At 44.5% G+C, this 19,252-nt stretch overlaps 2 protein-coding genes across 2 annotated transcripts in view; both read left to right on the plus strand.

Annotated features, from left to right (window-relative positions):
* Positions 1-1,226, plus strand: part of LOC142880455 (calcium/calmodulin-dependent protein kinase II inhibitor 2-like) — a 4,307-nt gene extending 3,081 nt beyond the window's left edge. Inside the window, exon 3 of the mRNA XM_076014396.1 lies at positions 1-1,226. This exon is cut by the window's left edge and continues 957 nt beyond it. The gene's annotated coding sequence lies outside the window, so the exon portion shown is untranslated.
* Positions 1,227-11,596: 10,370 nt separating this feature from the next.
* On the plus strand, positions 11,597-18,155 carry LOC142880443 (ATP-dependent RNA helicase DDX19A). The gene is made up of 12 exons (XM_076014375.1): positions 11,597-11,840; positions 13,407-13,446; positions 13,522-13,599; positions 13,703-13,838; positions 14,074-14,166; positions 14,311-14,413; positions 14,946-15,060; positions 15,223-15,400; positions 15,519-15,756; positions 15,950-16,112; positions 16,823-17,014; positions 17,150-18,155. The coding sequence occupies exons 1-12, from the start codon at positions 11,784-11,786 to the stop codon at positions 17,209-17,211; spliced, it is 1,455 nt and encodes a 484-aa protein (XP_075870490.1). The 5' UTR covers positions 11,597-11,783; the 3' UTR covers positions 17,212-18,155.
* The last annotated feature ends 1,097 nt before the right edge of the window (positions 18,156-19,252 follow it).

A 19,252-nucleotide genomic window follows, 5' to 3' on the forward strand; every position in this document is an offset into this window, starting at 1 on the left:
TGTTAAAGACTATTTATTGATCCTTTTTGGGAAATGTCTGAATACGTCTTTTACGCGACCACTGAAGAGGGAGTGTTTTGCTTTCGCTTTTTTGTTCAGGTTGTTTGTGTACGATGAGAAAGGCAATTGAATGAATGAGACTGACTTCTCCTTTTTTTTTGTTTCCACGTAATGATTCTGGATGTTGCCTGAGTGTTTTTGTTACCATACTTTGCAGCTAACGAGTCATTTATATACCGTGTACCTCTCACCTGTTTGTAAAGCTTCCCAGGCTTTCCACCTGGATTGGTTGATACTGTAAACTCGACTGTACACACCCTTATTGATAAACTATTTATATTGCATTGTGCATTATCGTGTGTGCCAAAACCTCATGAGGGATATACTGTAACTGGACAACTTGTTCTTTTTATTGTGCTTTATACATTTATTCCGTACTATTCAGTTGTTTTATTTTTGTTTCGTTTTGTTTTGGTTGCCATTTTTTTTAGGGCTCTTTCTTAAAACACTCGGAAAAAAAAAATTTACCAACTCATGCATGGCAAAATATGACATCATGCATGCACGGCAGACGTTCTGTAACGCTTGTGTATTCTTGAAGCACCTCGTATACAGCTTTGAATGACAAACCTCGAGAAACGGTCTTAACTCTGCGTTGTACTGTACGATTCATACAGATTTGTACAGTGGGCTAATATCTTGTAATAAAGATTATGACAAAGTACTATTTACTGTTTAGTGTTGTGGTTTACGATAAGAATCAATGTACTCGATGTTGCTTTTCTTCTCTCCTGGTTTTTAAACTGTTTTGAAAACTGTAGCAAAAACACAAAAGTCTAGTTTTGTATCAGAAAGACTGAGACATTAGCGAGTAGCTTTGGCAGAATTTTTGGGACACGATTCGCTTGTACAGTTTCCCTGTTTTTTTGTTTTTTGTTTTTTTGTTTTTTCTGATTGACTATCTGGCTCCCGAGAAGGCCAAGTCAGTATTTTTCCACTGTGAGAAAGTAGCATCCCTGTCTAATCGGAAAAGACGGGATTCGGATGGGAATGGGAAGCAAGACGAGCAAATAATCCTGCGAGGAAATCCACACGTCACTTTTTAAAAAGGAGTGCCGGGGCTCTCGGCTTGGACAGCAACTGCGCAACAGACTCCAACGATCTCAAACAGTACGACAGTGTTGCAAATGATTCTGTGGGGAAAAAAAAAAAACAATGAAAAATTGTACATCACTGTTTCTCCCAATGCAATAAATGTCTGTTTGCATCTAAAAAAACAAAAAAAAACCAAAAAAAAACCAACAAACTCAACTCAATCACAGCTCCTCTCTTTTAATCAAGTCTCTCCCTCTTTAACTCACTGGCCACGGATGTAAATGGTGCAGTGGCCACGGAGGCATGAAGGAACGCTGATGAGACGTGACATTTCCAACTCTGCTCTGGTGACTAAATGATTCATGTTGTGTGACGAGCCTCTGTCAGCGTACAGCGTCTTAAACCCCGGACTGCTGCCATGTGTGCCGGAACGCTTACATGCGGTGCGCATGCACGCACACACACACACACACACACACACACACACACACACACACAGACACACAGACACACTCGTCGGCTTGAGCTCCAACTGCAGGCGAGACTAACATATTGCGAGTCTCTCTCCCTCCCCAGCCTTGACAGACATGAAAGGGGCTGCCTGGGCTGGCTACCATGGTAACAGATGCACCTTGCACTCAATGACTGCTGCGGTGTTTTTTGTGTGTGTGTCTGTGTGTGTGTGTGTGTGTGTGTGTTTTTGGTGCAGAATAGTCTTCCCCAAGCCTGGGCTCGATACCATCGCTGTCTTTAATGGAATGTTCTCCGTTCTCTTATCTCTGCCCTCTTCCTCGCAGCACCCTCTTTTCACTCCGTGCCACGGCTGCATTATCCTGCCTAAATAGTCTCCTCTCGCGAGGCGGCAGTCAACCATGTTGACGCCGCCTACTGCAGAGACGGCCGCTCCACGCCGAGCGAGACGGCGTCAAGTCTTGGGGAGTTTGCACTTTGCATCGTGAAGGTTTTCATTTTTTTATGAGAGCGCGTTCGGGAACGCTCGACGCGTTTGCATCACGTTTGGCTGTCGTTTTTTTTTAATTTTTCATCCCCCGGATTCCAGCGGCACAACGCTGTAGCCCTGTGTTTAGCCCTCTGTTTATAGCCTCCTGCTAAAATGCCTGGTTTTAGCTTCTTGCTCAAAGTGATGCAGCGTCGAACCTTCCACATGCGTGTTTTCAAGGGGACATAAAACAGGCGGCTGCGAGTTTTGTAACAGGCCTTGCAAAGGTGTCAGTGCCCTTTGTGATGTCACAAAGGCCTGCTTTTCCATTGTAATGCGTTTCACTTTCTCAAATTGGTGGAGCAAGCCACAAAAGATGGACTTTAGGTGTGGTGCGCTGACAAACTAGAGACGTGTTATTGTTAGAAACTACTGTTAAAGTAAATTGTTTGCGAAACGCAGGATGTAAAATACAGAACTTTTAACGGCAAACTACAAAAATCTAAATGAAAAAGCTAATGAATGTGCAGCTCTGTGGAAGTCATTCAATGTTTACACATCCGTCACTGTTTTTCATGAATCTAGCCTTTTTTTTTTTCCCTTTTTTCCCTTTTTTTTTTTTTTTTACAATTTACACCATTTTCAAACGTTACGTAATTCTTTTTGCCCACAGAAAACCACTAGCAGAGCGGCAGCCTCGTATGTGACTCATACAGTAGTAAAGCTGAATACCAATTATCGGCATGCGTCACCTGCAGCAGAGGTTTGAAAGGAAATCAGAAAGGGAGACTGGGGAGTCATCAGCTGAACTGCTGAGTAGTGGGAGTATCAGTCAAAACATTGGAAAAACACACACACACACACACACACACACAGTCCTCAATAAACTGGTGGGAAATAAACAGCGGCCATAAAGAAGAAGGGGAAGGAAACAGTCACACAGCAACAGTACACAAAACTGACACACTGCATGGCAGCCGAGTGAAATTTGCATTGAATATGTTAAAATCTGGACTCTTTAATTTGCTGGTCAATTTTCTGTCTGCGCAGAGAAGAATCAGCCGGGCGGGAGAGGCATCAACACTGCAGTAGGAGGTGAGAGGACACACAGGTATCGGAGTGAACTCAGTCTTCGTGTCTTCAAGTGGAACCGGTGCAACATTACAGTCGACCAAACTGAATAATAAGAGTAAGAATTTGTGCAAATGTCAATATAAAGCTTGGAAATGTTACTCACACACAAAGAAATGTTGTTGTTGTTTTCTGTTTGATGTCTTTTAGGTCAAAAATAACTAATAGCTAATTAGATGAAATAAAAACTGACCAGGAAATGTCTTCTGTGGGGAGACTGATATCATCCCAGGATGGCTCCCCTGTCTCCCACAGCGCCAGCAGGTGAACTTCAGGAGACAACTCCCACCTCTGGAACTCTTCCCACTGAAGCCTTGCCTTGTGCCAACTCTGGACTCTATTAGACACTAATGAGACACTTGTTCACACAGGCTTTTGGCAGCTAATCTATTTGTCCTTCATCTGTTTATTTGTTTGAGCGTGACTCAGTTTCCTTTGGTCTTTTGAACGCCAGTGCATAAATGTAAGTCATTTTAAAAACTTTCTAAAAGCAGCGCACTTGCAGAGTTGAATTTGCTGAGAATTCATGCAACACTGATGTTTAGGGGGAGTGTTTTCTAAGCAGAACACAAGGCCACGGAGTGTGATGGGTGGTCTTGTCATTGATGATCAATATGCATAAAGGATGTGCAGTTGTAGAAACCAGCCCTTTGTGATGTCACAAAAGACACAAAAGAACACTGACAAGTCTTGGGGTTCATGTAAAAGGTCCAGCAAGTGTCACTTTATTTAGAAAGATGAAAGCCGGCTTTTTAACAGGAGGCAGTGAACAGATGGCTACATAAGAAATCTCCAGGAGAACCGCAGAGACTTTTTTGCTCGCGTTTGAACTCGTCCATCCAGCGCGACGTCCTCAGCGGCATCCGCTCCACTTCTTTCTGAGAGCAGCAGGGGGAATTTTGTGTGAGAGTCTCAGAATCACGGCTCACGGTGACATCTCCTCCTGCATAATGGGGAAGTCTGAGTCACTGTTTGGATGACGTCGCGGCATATAGGTTTTGAAGTGGGAGCCAGGAGTGGCTAATGAATGGTGCGGCACAAGGGGACACACACGAGGCAAGTTCTGACTGACTGTTTCAGACTCTCACCCGATGGCGTAGGCTGGAATAAAATGCATCAGATAAAAATCACAAAAAAAAAAACACCTATGCATCCCTTTTCAATACACCCTTATTCCTGAGCTCAGGGTCTCAGGGGTCTCCTGGAGCCTCCCCCGGCTGTCATAGGGTGAAGGCAGGCTGACACCCCGGACAAGTCGCCACTTTTCAATCAACCAGTAATAACCTTTTATGTTCACAAGAAATAGTGGCTCCAATTACAATTATTATTGTGCCACTCGATGATTCTGCTTTGTGTTCCCCAACTTTGGCCTGACGTCATTGCTGCTGTAAGAAGGACGTCACACAAAGTGGGACGTCAATGCTTGCAGAAGGTTGTCCTCCTAGTGTGTGTTACACACTGCACAACAGTGGCACAACAGAAAGAAGAAAACACCATTTTTCTGGGTCATATATAACGTTGCTCGACTGAAAAGCAGTCATTTCATTCCCACAATTGTGTTACATCAACATTTTGAGAATGTCGCCCAATTATGGTGCAAATCCGTAAATGGGAACGTGCGACTGCTGACACAATGACATGCCTATTAGCACCACTCCAGCCGGACTGACTCCCTCTTCAGTCTCCTGGTCGTGGTGATTCCAGCCTCGGAGTCCTCGCAGGGAAATACCCGCAGTGACCTCACACGGTGCGTGGCCGCCTTGCTGGGGAAAACAAATCCCTCCTTCTCCTCCTCTTCTTTCTCCTTCCTTGGTGCAGATCAATTACGGGAAGCAGCAGCAGCGGTCGTGTGGGTTGCATGCAAATGGATGATGCAATATTTGCATTTCATCCCACGTGCATGTGTACGTCTGCCACACACACACACACACACACACACACACACACACAGTCACAGCACGTTGATGTATTCATCAGGCTATTTTGCCATCTGTGTGTGTGTTTTGTGTGTGAAGTTGACTTTGGGATCAGGTATTCTCCTGCTGATTCCGTCGCTGCTGGGAATTCGCGAGGATGCGAAGAGGGAAAGGAGAAAATAAATATAAGCAGCTGTGATGGAAACATTTTTCGAATATCCCTTTTTATCACCACATGGGAATAATCAAGCTCGTCCTGAGTGGCTTCTGATGCGATGTCATGCTCTCCCCTTCTTCTGCTTTTGTCAGAGCTGTGAAACCGAAGGAACGAGACACACGCACACGAGTGGACGCTTGAGCCCAGTGGGGTTGCAGCGAAACACGGATGACGTCAATCTTTCAAGCAAGTTTTCCTCTCAGAGACGCGTCCAGCTTTACTCAACCCAAATAATCTCATTCTCATGTGTTTTCTTTTCTCCCCCACGAAAACAAACAAACAAATGGTGGTCAGAGTCCAAGTTTGAGCAGATGGGACTCTCAAGCAGCAAACAAAGACGAGGCACCTTGTTTCACGTTAACATTAGCGCGTGCTCTTTCTTCTTTTTCCTTCCCCCCCAAGAGGAGTTGGAGCGCGGCACGAGACGCAGACGAAGAGATAAAAGGGGCCGGAGAGCCGGGAGAGATGGCGGAAAAGAAGGAGGGATGAAGTGAAGTGAGAGTGGAGGAAGAGACAGACTCGATATGATGAAATGAATGCCAGGGAGAAACAGTTCAGACCCACCAGATGGTTACTATAGCAACCACATCCCCAATCTCTCATTCTCTGCCTCTCTGTCTCTCCCTCTCCCTCTCTCTCCCTCCCTCTCTCTCTCTCTCTCACACACACACACACACACACACACACACACACACACACACACACACCGACTGCAATGTTTTATTGGTGCTTTAACTCTGTGGAGGGAAACCAACGGCTGAACGAGAGAAGGCAGCCCTTCTTCTTTTTTACATTTTGCTGCAGCGGCATCTCAGTTCTATGTGCTTCAATTCAGCATGACTCGGGACATTTTGTAGCCACACATTCGTGACAGACAAGGGCTTTCACAAAAGGGGTTCAGGTCCGCCGTGAATATTTTTTTGCAGCGAGGCGGCGGTGCGGGTGGCGGGGGTCATGAACAGTTCAAGGAAAGAAGGCACCAGCAGGGGTCTCCTGTGGCTTTAAGACGTGCTGCGTTTCCCTTTGACCTACAGACACACAAGGCCGAGCTCGTGTGTGTGTGTGTGTGTGTGTGTGTGTGTGTGTGTGTGTGTGTGTGTGTGTGACTGTGTGTGTTTGCGTGTGCTGCTGTGTTGGACCACGTTTATACGTTAAATGCCTGTAAGAAGACTGGAGCCCTTTTCTTCTTTTTCCAGCTCATCAGTTCGTTTGCGACACTTTCAGGCGGCCGATGCCTTCGTGTCCACACCGTGTACGCCCCTACAAGGCAAGAAAACTCATTAAACACACACACGCACACACACACACACACACACACACACACACACACACACAATGAAGCATCCTCGCAGATGCAGCTTGGCACGAAGCGTTCACAGTCTGCACGCACTCACGCACAATCACAGATACCATCCAGAGGGGAGGAAAAAAGACATCCAAACTGGGATACACAACAAAGGGAAGAGTGTGTGTGTGTGTGTATTGCACCCCACCCCCCCTCCCCGACCCACTCTGCCCGCCAGCTAATCTCATGCATGGAGATCATTTTCAAAAAACAGAACAAAATGGTGGGGCCGTCTCTGTGGGTCTCTCTGGCGCGGCCCCGGGGTGCAGGATGGCATGTAACCGTGTACGCGTGCTTCCTGAATAAAAGATGCCGACCCAGATGGAAATCCGCCATTGGTCGCTTAATTTGCTCTTACACGCGCGATTGGCCGGGCGCCCAAACGCACAGCGTTCCAATCATCACGCCGGCGATCGCCGATGGTCGTGGACGGAGTGTGTGTGTATGTGTGTGTGTGTGTGTGTGTGTGTGTGTGTGTGTGTGTGTGACCCAAAATATTGTTGCGTCTCCTCTCAGAAAGGTTCAGTAAAAAGCACAATTTCCACATAAGAAGCAGAAAAAGATGAGAATCGCTTGACGTCAGCGTGCTCACGGTGCTACGTGTTTCACACTCGGGTGGCTGCGGACGCCTCTGTCCCGCTCCCTCTGTCCTGCATGCATCCTGCGTACGTGAGGTCACCTCGGCGGCTCCTGTCGTCATCCGGCATTACTCAGCTCACTGATGCAGACGCGATTCGGTGCCGTGCGCCAGCAGGGACCACGTGGGGCCAAACATAGTGCATATATAGGTCCGTGTGCAGGTTTTGCAAGCGTGAATGGGCCTCGGACTGAAAGGGGTGTTTTGTATCAACACCGCGCTGAGCCCCTGCTACATTATTGATACGCAATTTGACTGCCCGCTATTAATAAATTACTAAGGAATTGGAAATTGTGGAGCTGGACGGCCCCTGACCGGATGACAGAGCACAGCGGCTGCACGGGCGTCATTGACTGTTGAACTCCGAGCAGCACAAACCACTGAAAACCTTGAGTCATCCAACCTTTATTCTCTTCTTTTTTCCTTCTTTCCTTCTCTTCTCTTTCTTCCCCAACAGGTTTTTCCAGATGACTCAAGGCCATTTCGCTCCCACCTTGTGTTATGTAACATTCCAGCTGTTAATTGTTGACACGGGTCTGGTTTTGCCGGGGCGGGGTCTCCCTTCTGAGGACATGGTCCAGATGCTCGTCAGCGCTCGCCAGGCTGATGGTGTTTAATTAGCTCAGCCTACATGTGAAAAGGCTCCTCTCCCCCCCCCCCCCCCCTCCCGCAGACTGGTGCGACGAGCGGCGACACGTTACAGATTGTCGGCGTGATTCCCTTGGAAAGTTCGTGAGGAGGTCGCTGGCGAAGCATGCAAGTCACTCACTGAATGTTTCTGTTACAGTGACATCGACAGCAACAGGTATCGTAGAGATGAGAGAACATTTATTGCAGGCATTATTTGGATTCTTATCAACTTATCTTAAATGAGAAATGATAGAATTGTATGGATGTGAGTCCAGAGGTTCTTGGTTTGTATACACATTGTAGGTGACATTATAAGCCAGAATAATAACGGTTACATTAATTCATTCCTTCTCTCCTTATTCTATTCAGTTATTTGTTTTACCTTGATTACTGGGTTAATTGTCTCACGTTTCCTGATCAGATGTTGTCACCAACCTCCACCTCAGTCTCTGCATAATTGGATTAATAACGACAGTTGTAAACAGTAAACACACTAAAACATTAGTGACTGTATATATAATTCCAGTATTTAGGCCCTTTTTAACCCCACCAGAGTCTTTCGAGAAGCTGATATGCATTTGCTATTCAGTGGACAGAGAAACACAATTTCCGACTTCATTTCCCTGCGTCTGACAGAGTGTGAATGGACATCGGGATCAAACACTGTAATTTAAGCGTTTAAGAAGAATCTATTGAATTGCAGAATATTGAGATGCAGGAGCGGCAGTGTCTGTGTGATCGGAGTCTTTGACTCTCTCTGACTGTCTTGATGGAAGACGCTCGGGTCTGCAGACACAGAGTGACTCTGGGCTCCGTCCGTATTGAAATTCCTCAGCGAGGTCCACCCTGCACCATCAGCCTCTGCGGCGAAGCCTCAGGAATACCAACCAGCCGTCAGCCACAACTCTCCCGACTCTTCCTCCTCCCTCCTCTTCTTGCCCTCCTCCCCTCACGCCGTCCCTTGTGTCTGTCATCCGCGTTGTCTTGTTGACACACAACAAGCATCACCGTTGAGACTACGGTGTAGGCATCCAGGTTCTGTATGTTTCCACTTCTATTGTTTTTGTCCTGCTAGTGATGTCTGGAGCGAGCAGCGAGGAGTCGGCACCGAGCGGAGGATCAAGGGAATGAATCTTAATGACTTCTTGGAGACAAAGAAAGTGGGGGAGAATCCTCTCCATCTACCCCCCTCCTACACCACCGTCTCCGTCCTGTCTCGGCCTCACCTACGGACCCTCTGCACGCAGCCGGCATGTGTTTACAGGCTTTGTCTCCCTCTGATTGTGATTAATTAGCAGATGACGGAGAGCAGAGGAGCCGAATGTTGCTGTGCTAAAGACAGAGATAAGAAGAAGAAGAAGAAGAAGAAGACTGCAGTGTGCCGCACAAATTGCATCGCTTCCTTCACCAAGTGAAAAAAACAGAGTCTGCGCTCACACCAGAGCCGTGCTTCGCCAACATAACGGGCAGGTTGCATAAATATATAACAAGCAGTGAATTTTTGTACCTTTGTAGAATACTGTTTAAACAATTTAATGCACAGAGGAGCATCCTCTCAAGGAAATAATCCAGTTTGACTGCATACAATCATTTTTGTTTGGTTTGATCTTAAACCTTCATCAACATTAAGATTTCTTTTCTCCAGCTGCGTCAGCGAGTTCAAACAAACAGCTCTGAGCCAAACAAGAGATAGAGAAACAAAGGCTAAAGTGGAAGTGAAGAGTATCAGTCTTACAGGCCAAGGAGTCAACACACTTTTTTTTTTGGAAGTTTTTTAACTGCTAAAATCCAATAAATGCAATATCTCTCATATATCTTTTTTTTAAGGGAAGATGTCACCAACAAAACTAAAAAAGCAGACCTTAATGTCAACATAAAAGTCTTGATGAGGAATCGAGATGAGGAGTTTTCGATGTCCGTGCTGCTGTTCAGTCGTGCTTCCCCAGCTGCATTTTCACTGGACGACCAGCTTAAGTTCCTGCGTTGGCATCCTGCTGAAGTGTTGCTGTAAATGTATACGCAGCATGAAGAGCTGACTGCCTACATGAACCGTCATACCCTGTATATTTATGAGAGCCGGGTGGCGTTTGAGAGGTCTTAAATTATGTATTTGAGGGCTATGAGCGTTTACCTTTCTTTAGCTCATTCACGCAGAAAAAAAAAAAACAGGAAAAAAAAACTATTTGTGCTGCAACCGCTGCACTTTGATATCCACTCTGTCGCACTGAGGCGTTGAAATGAGCCCTTGTGTGGGGAATACACGGTCCTCCTCGACGTCTCTCCCAAATTCTCCGGAGACCTCAAGCCTTACTTTTACTCTTTCAGTTGCTATGGATACCTCTGGCGAGGCAGCTGATTGGAGGCAACAATAAACTCGGTTCCCTCCAGCCTTTGGCAAACACATCTCTGGCTGATGAAAAGCGTGAGCACCTCATATGATCACACGTGTGTGGATGAACTTGTGTGCACGTATGCGCAGATGCAGAGCAGCGCACTTAGGTGTGACAGCGGAACGGATACCTGTGTCATCTCTCCAAGCGTGGTCCGGAGCCACTGTCAATTTGTCTTTAAGTCAAGGAGCGGCGGGGAACGTGTGAAATCAATTCTGCGCTCGTTTAAAGAGCAGCCAGCCACAACAGTCTGACAACAGAGGTGACCTCTGGTGACCTCTCTGTGGATCTCAGTGGAAGGATCAGCTCATTCCTCGTCGAGAGAGTAGAGAGAGCACAGACTGACTTTTTGCACTGTTTCAGGTGAAAAGTGGCCACGATTTCTCAGATTTCATGATGTGTAGGCGTTTCGAGAGAACTCTCTACCTTGATATACTGATGACAGTATTGTCACACATGCTAAAATGTAACATAGCACACGGCAGTTTGCTGGGTCGGAACATTTGTTTGCATGTCGTGTCCTAAATCACATACTTTGGTTAGTTTACTGGAAAGTAGTGAGCTTCAATGCTGTCATAAAAAAAAATATTGTTACTTCAAGAAGCCAACAGGAAAGATAACTCTAAATGCTGAGTGTCCAAATAAAATGTACTTTTAAAAATGGAACTAAGTTGCACTTTTAAAAGGAATGTTTTTCCACCTTGCATGGGAGAGCGTCAGTCACAGTTCTGATGATTTTCTTTCACCATGAAGATACACCAGTTAAATCACAGCAGTCCCAATATATTTGTTTTTCTTTATTAAGATTCCCCTTGATTATTATAGCCGGCTGACAAAAAATATAGGCATCTGACATAAGTTTGAGTCTGATGTGGGTTGATGAAAGATGAAAAAATAGGAAAGAAAGATAAAGCACTGATAAAACTTTAATCTTTAATATCATTGGAGTGCCAACAAAAAAAACTAATATTTAGACTCTATCATGACATTAAACGGTATCTACACGTTGCCTGTTTGGAGATACGGTGTTTTATTTTGGCCAGTTGCCCTCTGTGGCTGTCTGAATTTACACTGTTGCAGATAATTTGAAAGAAAGGGTGCAGCATCTCGCAAAGGTGAGTTTTGGCGCCATCTACTGTGCTTACCCGATTAGCATGTGCGATTAATGAGGTAATACGTTTTAAAAGCGTAACAATTCGAAGTGTTGAAGTACCTTAGACATTTTGTTTTAGTTAGAAAGTCACCTTCGCACTGTAAAAAGGTCTCTGATATGTAGGAACTAATGTCAGCACAAGTGGAACTTCTGCTCCTGCGGACCTGTATTCCACCGGGCAAGTAAGGCAGCTGCACACAAGCCCAGCATCAGTTTCGGCACGCCATCGTGGATTGCAGTTTGCGCTGACATTATTGGATCTCCAGTTCGAGCTTGCTTTACACCTAAGTCCTCTATAGAGAAACAGTAAAGGCAGAAACTGTCCCACAATGGCTACGGACTCCTGGGCCCAAGCAGTGGATGAGCAGGAAGCTGCGGCGGAATCGGTAAAGCTTAAACTTACGCAACACACGCTAACCTGTTGTTAGCTCCACCGGCGGTTGGGACTGCGTTGGCCTTGTATTGTGCGAGCAATGCGAAACCAAAAGCCCAGCCTTAGTTGATTGCATTCGAAACAGTGGATGCCTCTACAACCGAGTCGCTCTAGAGTTGTTCTTGACACGTTAACGAAACCAACTGTCTGCCTCGACGTCGTTTGCTGAATTGACTTGTTTGAGTCGATATAATGCGTGCTCAAGCGTTAGCAGTTAGCTTAGCAAGCAGGTAAATTGTGCATTTCCCTTTAAAGTCAGCCGCACGTTGAGACCGTTAAACGCAATCCTCCGCCTGTTTTTCTTTCTCATTTTCGTTAATGTCGTTGAAGTTAAACACCTTTTGGTACATTAAATATCACTGCAACACTCATCCCAGCAGCACAACGATTTCATTTTACATAGAAATCAAGGAAGTTAAGCAACCGTTTCTTTTGTTTGGTTTGACAACTTAGTGATGTAGCTGAAGTTGTAATGTCAGTTGTAAAAGGACAGGTTGGGGATATGAATGAGTAATTATTTACGCTTGTAAATATTTTCAAATCTTGGAATATTGGTCAGTATTTGAATTATCTTAGGTCTGTCCTTTGGAAAAAAAAAAGAGAGAGAGAGAGAAAAATGTGCAATATAGCTCAAACTATGGCATAAAGTATGGCGTAGTATCATAATATTCGAGAAGAGCTCTAAAGTCACCTTTGTCCATTAGATTCCCAAAGGATCCACAAATGTAAGTTAAGACTGACAGACATTTTTAAAGTTTTTCTTTGAATCTTGGGAGTACATGATGGTCACAGTCGCAAAACCTAAAAATTATAATAATACTGACAAGACCTTCACGGCAATTAAGATTGGTTACCACTTATATCTCCTTTTGCATTATGTCATGCAGACGTGAACCAACTTTTATTTTTTCCTTAAGTACCAAATGACCACCATGTCTACACGCTGGTAATAATCTTTTATCTACGATGTCCTCTGCTATGTGCAATTTCAGGCCTTTAATCTTAATTCAATAAGAGTAGCTGCATGATATAAAATGCAGTATTCTATCCCTGTCATATGCAGCAGGGGTTTAAGGTTAGGGAACAAATTCTTTATTTTTGTGTTGATGCACAAATTAATTTATTCCTCTTGGAATAGGATACATATATTGTGACGAAAGAAAGTGCCACAGACTAAAATGTCTTTTGCTTTTTAAACAATTGTACTAAAATGTGAGATGAACGCTTTCATTTGTTGACAGTGTGTGTGTGTGTGTGTGTGTGTGTGTGTGAGAGCTGGTAATAAACTTGTTTGCCCTCTAGTTTAATCAGTGCAGACGCCACAATGTCTATTATATTTTGCAAGAAAATTAACACGCCAGAGAGTAAGCGATCCGTGGGGTCAGCTCCAAATCTGGCCCCCTGAACATGCTCCAAACCTCAGCAACTCACTCATTGGTTATAAAATTGATTTTTTTTAAAAAATGAAGGTGTTCACTATTGAACTCTGTTAATCAGTTATCACCCTACCTCTTTTCAGATGGTTAACCTTCAGTTAAATGAGAAGCACGAGGAAAATGGTGAGTGTCCTTTCACGATGATCAGCGCTCCCAAAGTTTGCCTGTTCTGGGATGACACGTTATTTCTATGCACAGGCACAAATGGTTCCAGCAGTGCACCGTCTTTGTCAGAAGGGGACAAAGAAACCAAATCGACAGACGATGACGAGAAAGGTGCGTTGGATTTGGCGAGTTTTACAAATGTGCTTCTGATTATTATTATTATTGTTATTATTTTTTTTAAATAACTAATTGCAACTTGTTTTTTCCTCCCCAGAGGACAAAGCGGCACAGTCATTATTAAACAAACTTATTCGAAGTAATCTTGTCCAAAACACTAATCAAGTGGAAGTTCTTCAGAAGGATCCCAACTCTCCGCTGTACTCCGTCAAGTCTTTTGAGGAGTTGAGGCTGTAAGTCATTAGATTTACTGCTCTCTCTGTCTTTGGTGGTTATGTTTTCCTTGTTAAATATATATTTTTTTGTTACAGTTTACCTTTTATCATGACTTGTGTACACAGAATTGATTTTACTTTGTTTTGTACCAAAACTCTTTCTCCCTCTATCCCCTCATTTGAGTGTCGGGGTTATTTTATTTTATTTTATTTTTTAAAAGAAAGACCTTTGACCATTTTCTGCCCTGTGCAGCAAACCCCAGCTTCTTCAGGGCGTATATGGAATGGGTTTCAATCGGCCATCTAAAATCCAGGAGACTGCCTTACCCATGATGCTGGCTGAGCCGTGAGTATATCTCGTACTGCATGAAATCATTTCTGGATGTGAAATGAGAACAGATTTTCTCGTAAAACTATAACTCCACTTTCGATTAAAGTTGACTTAGTTAACATAAAAACACTCATTGTCTCGGTGTCTCGTCTCTCTCAGTCCACAGAATCTCATTGCCCAGTCACAGTCGGGTACAGGGAAAACCGCCGCCTTTGTCCTGGCCATGCTCAGTCATGTAGACCCCAACAACAAATATCCCCAGGTTGGTTTGTGCCTCTCTTGCTGGTTTGAATTGTGTAAAACGGAATGGTTTGAATTAGGGTTTTGGGCGATTTTGGACCAAAAATCAAAAAATAAAAAATAAAAAAATGTTTTTTTCTCTGAAAGCTGGATTTTTGATTTAGGTTTTTTGGTAAAATGACATAAGACAGAAAATGTTGGAAGCCAGACTTTTCTGCAGTATGTATTGGGGCCATGCCTTTTGCTATGTAAAATGCCAACGCATCCGTAATCCTTTTCCACTTGGCGTCAAAGCAACACATTTCTCGCTTGATTTAGCAAACGCTGACATGCTGACAGAGGGCTGTGGATGTAGCAGCTTCTCAAGGGTGGGGGGGACTACGGTAGCCTAGTGGCGCCCAGCCCGGAAGCATGCTTTTTTTTAACATTGTCTTGAGTTTGAATATGAAGTATGTTGAGTATGCAAAATGTGTCCTTTTCCCTCATCTCAACTGCATTAATTGTTATATTTTATAACCGCATCTGACCATATTCTCCTTCACTGTCCTCTTCAGTGCCTGTGTGTGTCTCCCACATACGAACTGGCTCTTCAGACTGGAAAAGTAATTGAGCAGATGGGCAAATACTACCCTGAGGTGAAGCTTGTGTACGCTATCAGAGGAAACAAATGTAAGTCCTCTCTGCTCTCCACAGCTATGGGTTTAGAAAATGGCAATAGTAGTACCGTAAAAATGTACCTAACTTCATTTTTTTATTAGTATTTTTAACGCTGCAAAATCCTTTCCCGAACCTCCCCCCATCTGATCGGTCTGTTTTCGCTGAACCTTTCAGTGCCGCGCGGCATCAAGCTCCAGGAGCAGATTGTTATCGGCACGCCCGGAACCATGCTGGACTGGTGCACGAAACTGAAGTTCATTGACCCAAAGAAGATCAAGGTGTTTGTGCTGGATGAGGCCGATGTCATGATCGCCACACAGGGTCACCAGGACCACAGCATCCGCATCCAGAGGTCAGAACAAAGTACCGACACTGTGGGGCGGCCTGTCAGTGTTGAAGTGAAGACACGCACCATCGTCTGTCTCCAGTCAAAGCCACTTGACTGACCTTTGTCTGCCCTTCGACCCCAGGATGGTGCTCTCAAGCTGCCAGATGTTGCTCTTCTCGGCCACGTTTGAAGAGTCCGTGTGGAATTTCGCGAGGCGCATCGTGCCCGACCCCAATATCATCAAGCTGAAGAGGGAGGAGGAAACGCTGGACACCATCAAGCAGTACTACGTGTTGTGCAACAGCAAGGAGGAGAAGTTCCAGGCCCTGTGTAACATCTACGGAGCCATCACTATCGCTCAGGCCATGATCTTCTGCCATGTGAGTTCAGCCCCAGGATCAAACTCAGTGGGCTCAGAACAGACCCCAGAGGCACTCCATGCTTTGTCGTGCTTACTGTTGACATTTTATCATTGGAATTCTAGAATAATAAACACATTATTGTTTTCATGGCAAAAACATTCGATGATGATGATGATGATGATGACAGTGGTGGCTTTTCTGTTTGACCCAGACAAGGAAGACTGCGGGCTGGCTGGCAGGAGAGCTGTCTAAAGAGAGCCACCAGGTGGCACTGCTCAGCGGGGAGATGCAGGTGGAGCAGAGGGCTGCAGTGATTGACCGCTTCAGGGACGGCAAGGAGAAGGTCCTGGTCACCACCAATGTCTGTGCTCGAGGTAAACGCTCACTACCTTCATTGAGAAGGAGCAAAATCAATACCTCAGTGTCACAGTTTGTTTGTTTTAATGAGTGCCACTAGTTGCATTGGTGTTCGACAATGGCATTGCAGCAACCAGTCTGGCCCTCTGTCTTTCTCTAATCGGTTGTACACGACCTGTCAAAAGTTTGGACACACCCCCTGAATTTAATGTCTTTTCTTTCATTCTCATGACTATTGACATTGCAGCTTCTTACTGAAGGCATCAAAACTGCGTATGAACACACCTGGAATTATGTAGGAAACAATAAAAATGTAAAACACGTTTTATGTTTAAATTCTTCAAAATAGCCACCTTGCATAAGAAGCATATTTAGAGTTATTTAATGTTGCTACATAATTACATATATGTTGCTCATATATTTGATGTCTTCAGTATCGGCAGCATAGAAAGTTGTGAAGATAAAATAAATTGCATGAGAAGGTGTGTCCAAACCTACCTTTGACTGGTGTGTGTGTTTATCCGGCTGTGCAGTGTGGCACAGCTTTTTCGCACAACTATTGATCCTGTTTCCCTGAACCACAAAGGCACTAAAGAAATAATCGATTTTGTTGCTTCTGCCTAAAAAAAACAAAAAAAAAACTAAAAAAACATTGAGCGTCTGACATCACAGAGAGCTTTCTCCCTTTCATATGCGTTTTGCGCCACCGCTCTCCCTCCGCACGCAGGTATCGACGTGGAGCAGGTGTCTGTGGTGATCAACTTTGACCTGCCGGTCGACAAGGACGGCAACCCAGACAACGAGACGTACCTGCACAGGATTGGCCGCACGGGCCGCTTTGGCAAAAGGGGGCTGGCCATCAACATGGTGGACAGCAGGATGAGCATGAACATCCTCAACAGGATCCAGGAGCATTTCAGTAAGTCTCCGCTTCCTCGCGCAGCCACACGACCCGCTGAAGCCAAAGTACTCGGCTGCCCGCCACGCTGTTCTGTTCTGAAGATGGGTGATTTATACGATAGTTTAACCACGACAACTTCTGTGTTGTGTCCAGGCAAGAAGATTGAAAAACTCGACACAGATGATCTGGATGAGATTGAGAAAATCGCCGGCTAAAGACGGCTCGCCGCTTTTCCCGCATGAAGGACGTCGACTTGACTCCTCCTCCTCCTCCTCCTCCTCCTCTTCCTCCTATTCCTCTTCCTCCTCCTCCTCCCCTCTCCACTCTCCAAGGACTGTGCGCTCCGACAGTATTTTATGCTTTTAAAACATTTTTTTTAGCCGTCAGGGGAACGGAGGAAACCCGCAAACGCAGCACGTGTTCCCTCCTGGAAGTCTTTTTGTAAGAACATACCCCATTTCACTCTTTGTACCTCTCTGAATAAAAGTCTATGAGTTTGACGCCGTGTTCATGTTGGCGCTGCAGGAGCAGCCACAGTGGAGTCTATTTTACTCGACACGTGGATCTAGAAACACTGTTTGGGTGTTGACTGTAACTTGTTTGCATGAGACGAGCTACTCTGTAAGGACGTAAATATTCACTCGATGTGCCACAAAGTTTTTAGTTTTTAAAAATGAAGAGAACAAAGTATAATTGAATGTAACCGTCACGTGAATTTGTACCGTTGGCCAAAAAGTACAAAGGGTGAAGTTGGGTATGCTGCTATCGGTGGTAATTTTAATAATTCTGTGATTTTCGCGATGGTCTCAGTTTGGTTAAAGGGTCTATGCAAAAGTATCAACCTGTGATAGCTATTATCAAATACTATTGAATCTTTTTACCTTTTTTTTTTTTTGTTTTGTTTTCCACACGATGGAAAATTAATCCTGAACTAACCTCAGCTTTAGCATCAGGGCGTGTTTGTCATTTGCCAAACAAAGGCTGCCTAGAGTGATAATACACTACTGACTCATCTTTAATTAGTTTCTTTTCCTCCTGTAGTCTGTCACCAGACACGAGACATCTCACACGCAAGTCTGTTTTTATTTTATTTTCTAAGAAAACTTATTACATCCATGCAAGTTTTGGTGCGACTACAAAGCATCCGTCATCATCATCATCATCTTCAGTCTCCTTTTCCCACCATCTTCCGCCTCTTGATTTTATTTGAATTCAACAGTTCAACATTACCAGTCATGTCTATGTGATCAGTTGCCCTCCGTGTCTCACTGTCCCACACAATCTTCTCAATCAGGGTCTCGCAGTTTGGCTTCAACTCAGCTACATTCTTCACCCAGACTGTGCTGTATTAAGGATTGTGAGATATTTGGAAGAAAAAAAATGCCTTCCTCAAGTGCATTATATAAATATATATATATATATATATATATATATACACACACATATGATTTTGTTACTGACACTCGAAGACATTGGGCTTAAATCTTCTGGCTAAGACTTGAAATTTTAACTATATATATTGAATTATGGACGTCTTTTAGGATGTGTGAATTACCTTCTTGGGACAAACCAAATGCTGAATTGACCTGAGGACCTTTTTTTTTTTTTTTTTGCCAATCAGATTCACTGTGTTGCTCCAACATGGTCTCGTGGTTAGAAGACGTGTGTACTTGTGTACATAACTTAAAAAAAAAAAAAAAATTCAGGTCAAAGAAACAGTATGACTGAATTATTGACACTTCTAAGAAGTGTAGGAGAAAAAAAAAAAAACATTCCTCATGAGGTTCCATTTTATTGAAAGATGCAGCACTCCAAATTGCTCGGTGGCTCTGAACGCCCGCCGTGCGTCAGTGGGTGGCGGCACCCAGAGCTATGTTGAAACGGTTTGGTGTATTTGCTGGAAGCGGTAGGCTGTGATTGGTCAGTCTGAATCTTGTACAAAACCTCATCTGGCTTCCGCTGGCGCTGAGAAAAGACGGCGGTGGTAGTTTTTTAAAAGTGGACTGTTTACAGACAACTTGCTTGAAGTAATGATGATAACAAAAGAAAAAAAATCCTTCAGCAAATGTTTCAAGTCGACGAGTCGTCTGTGAGGACGTTTTGGGTAAAGAAGCAGTGAATGCAGTTTTATCTGGACATTTGGATGTATACATTATCAGTGAGAGTGTGCACATGTTGTCGATCGGTTGATGTTCTACCACTGCATGAGAGCCATGGACACGCGGGTGCACACACACACACACACACACACACACA

This window comes from Nelusetta ayraudi, unplaced genomic scaffold (assembly GCF_046127955.1).
Source record: "Nelusetta ayraudi isolate G7.1 ecotype Tasmania unplaced genomic scaffold, CSIRO-AGI_Nayr_v1 ptg000168l, whole genome shotgun sequence".
NCBI lineage: Eukaryota > Metazoa > Chordata > Actinopteri > Tetraodontiformes > Monacanthidae > Nelusetta > Nelusetta ayraudi.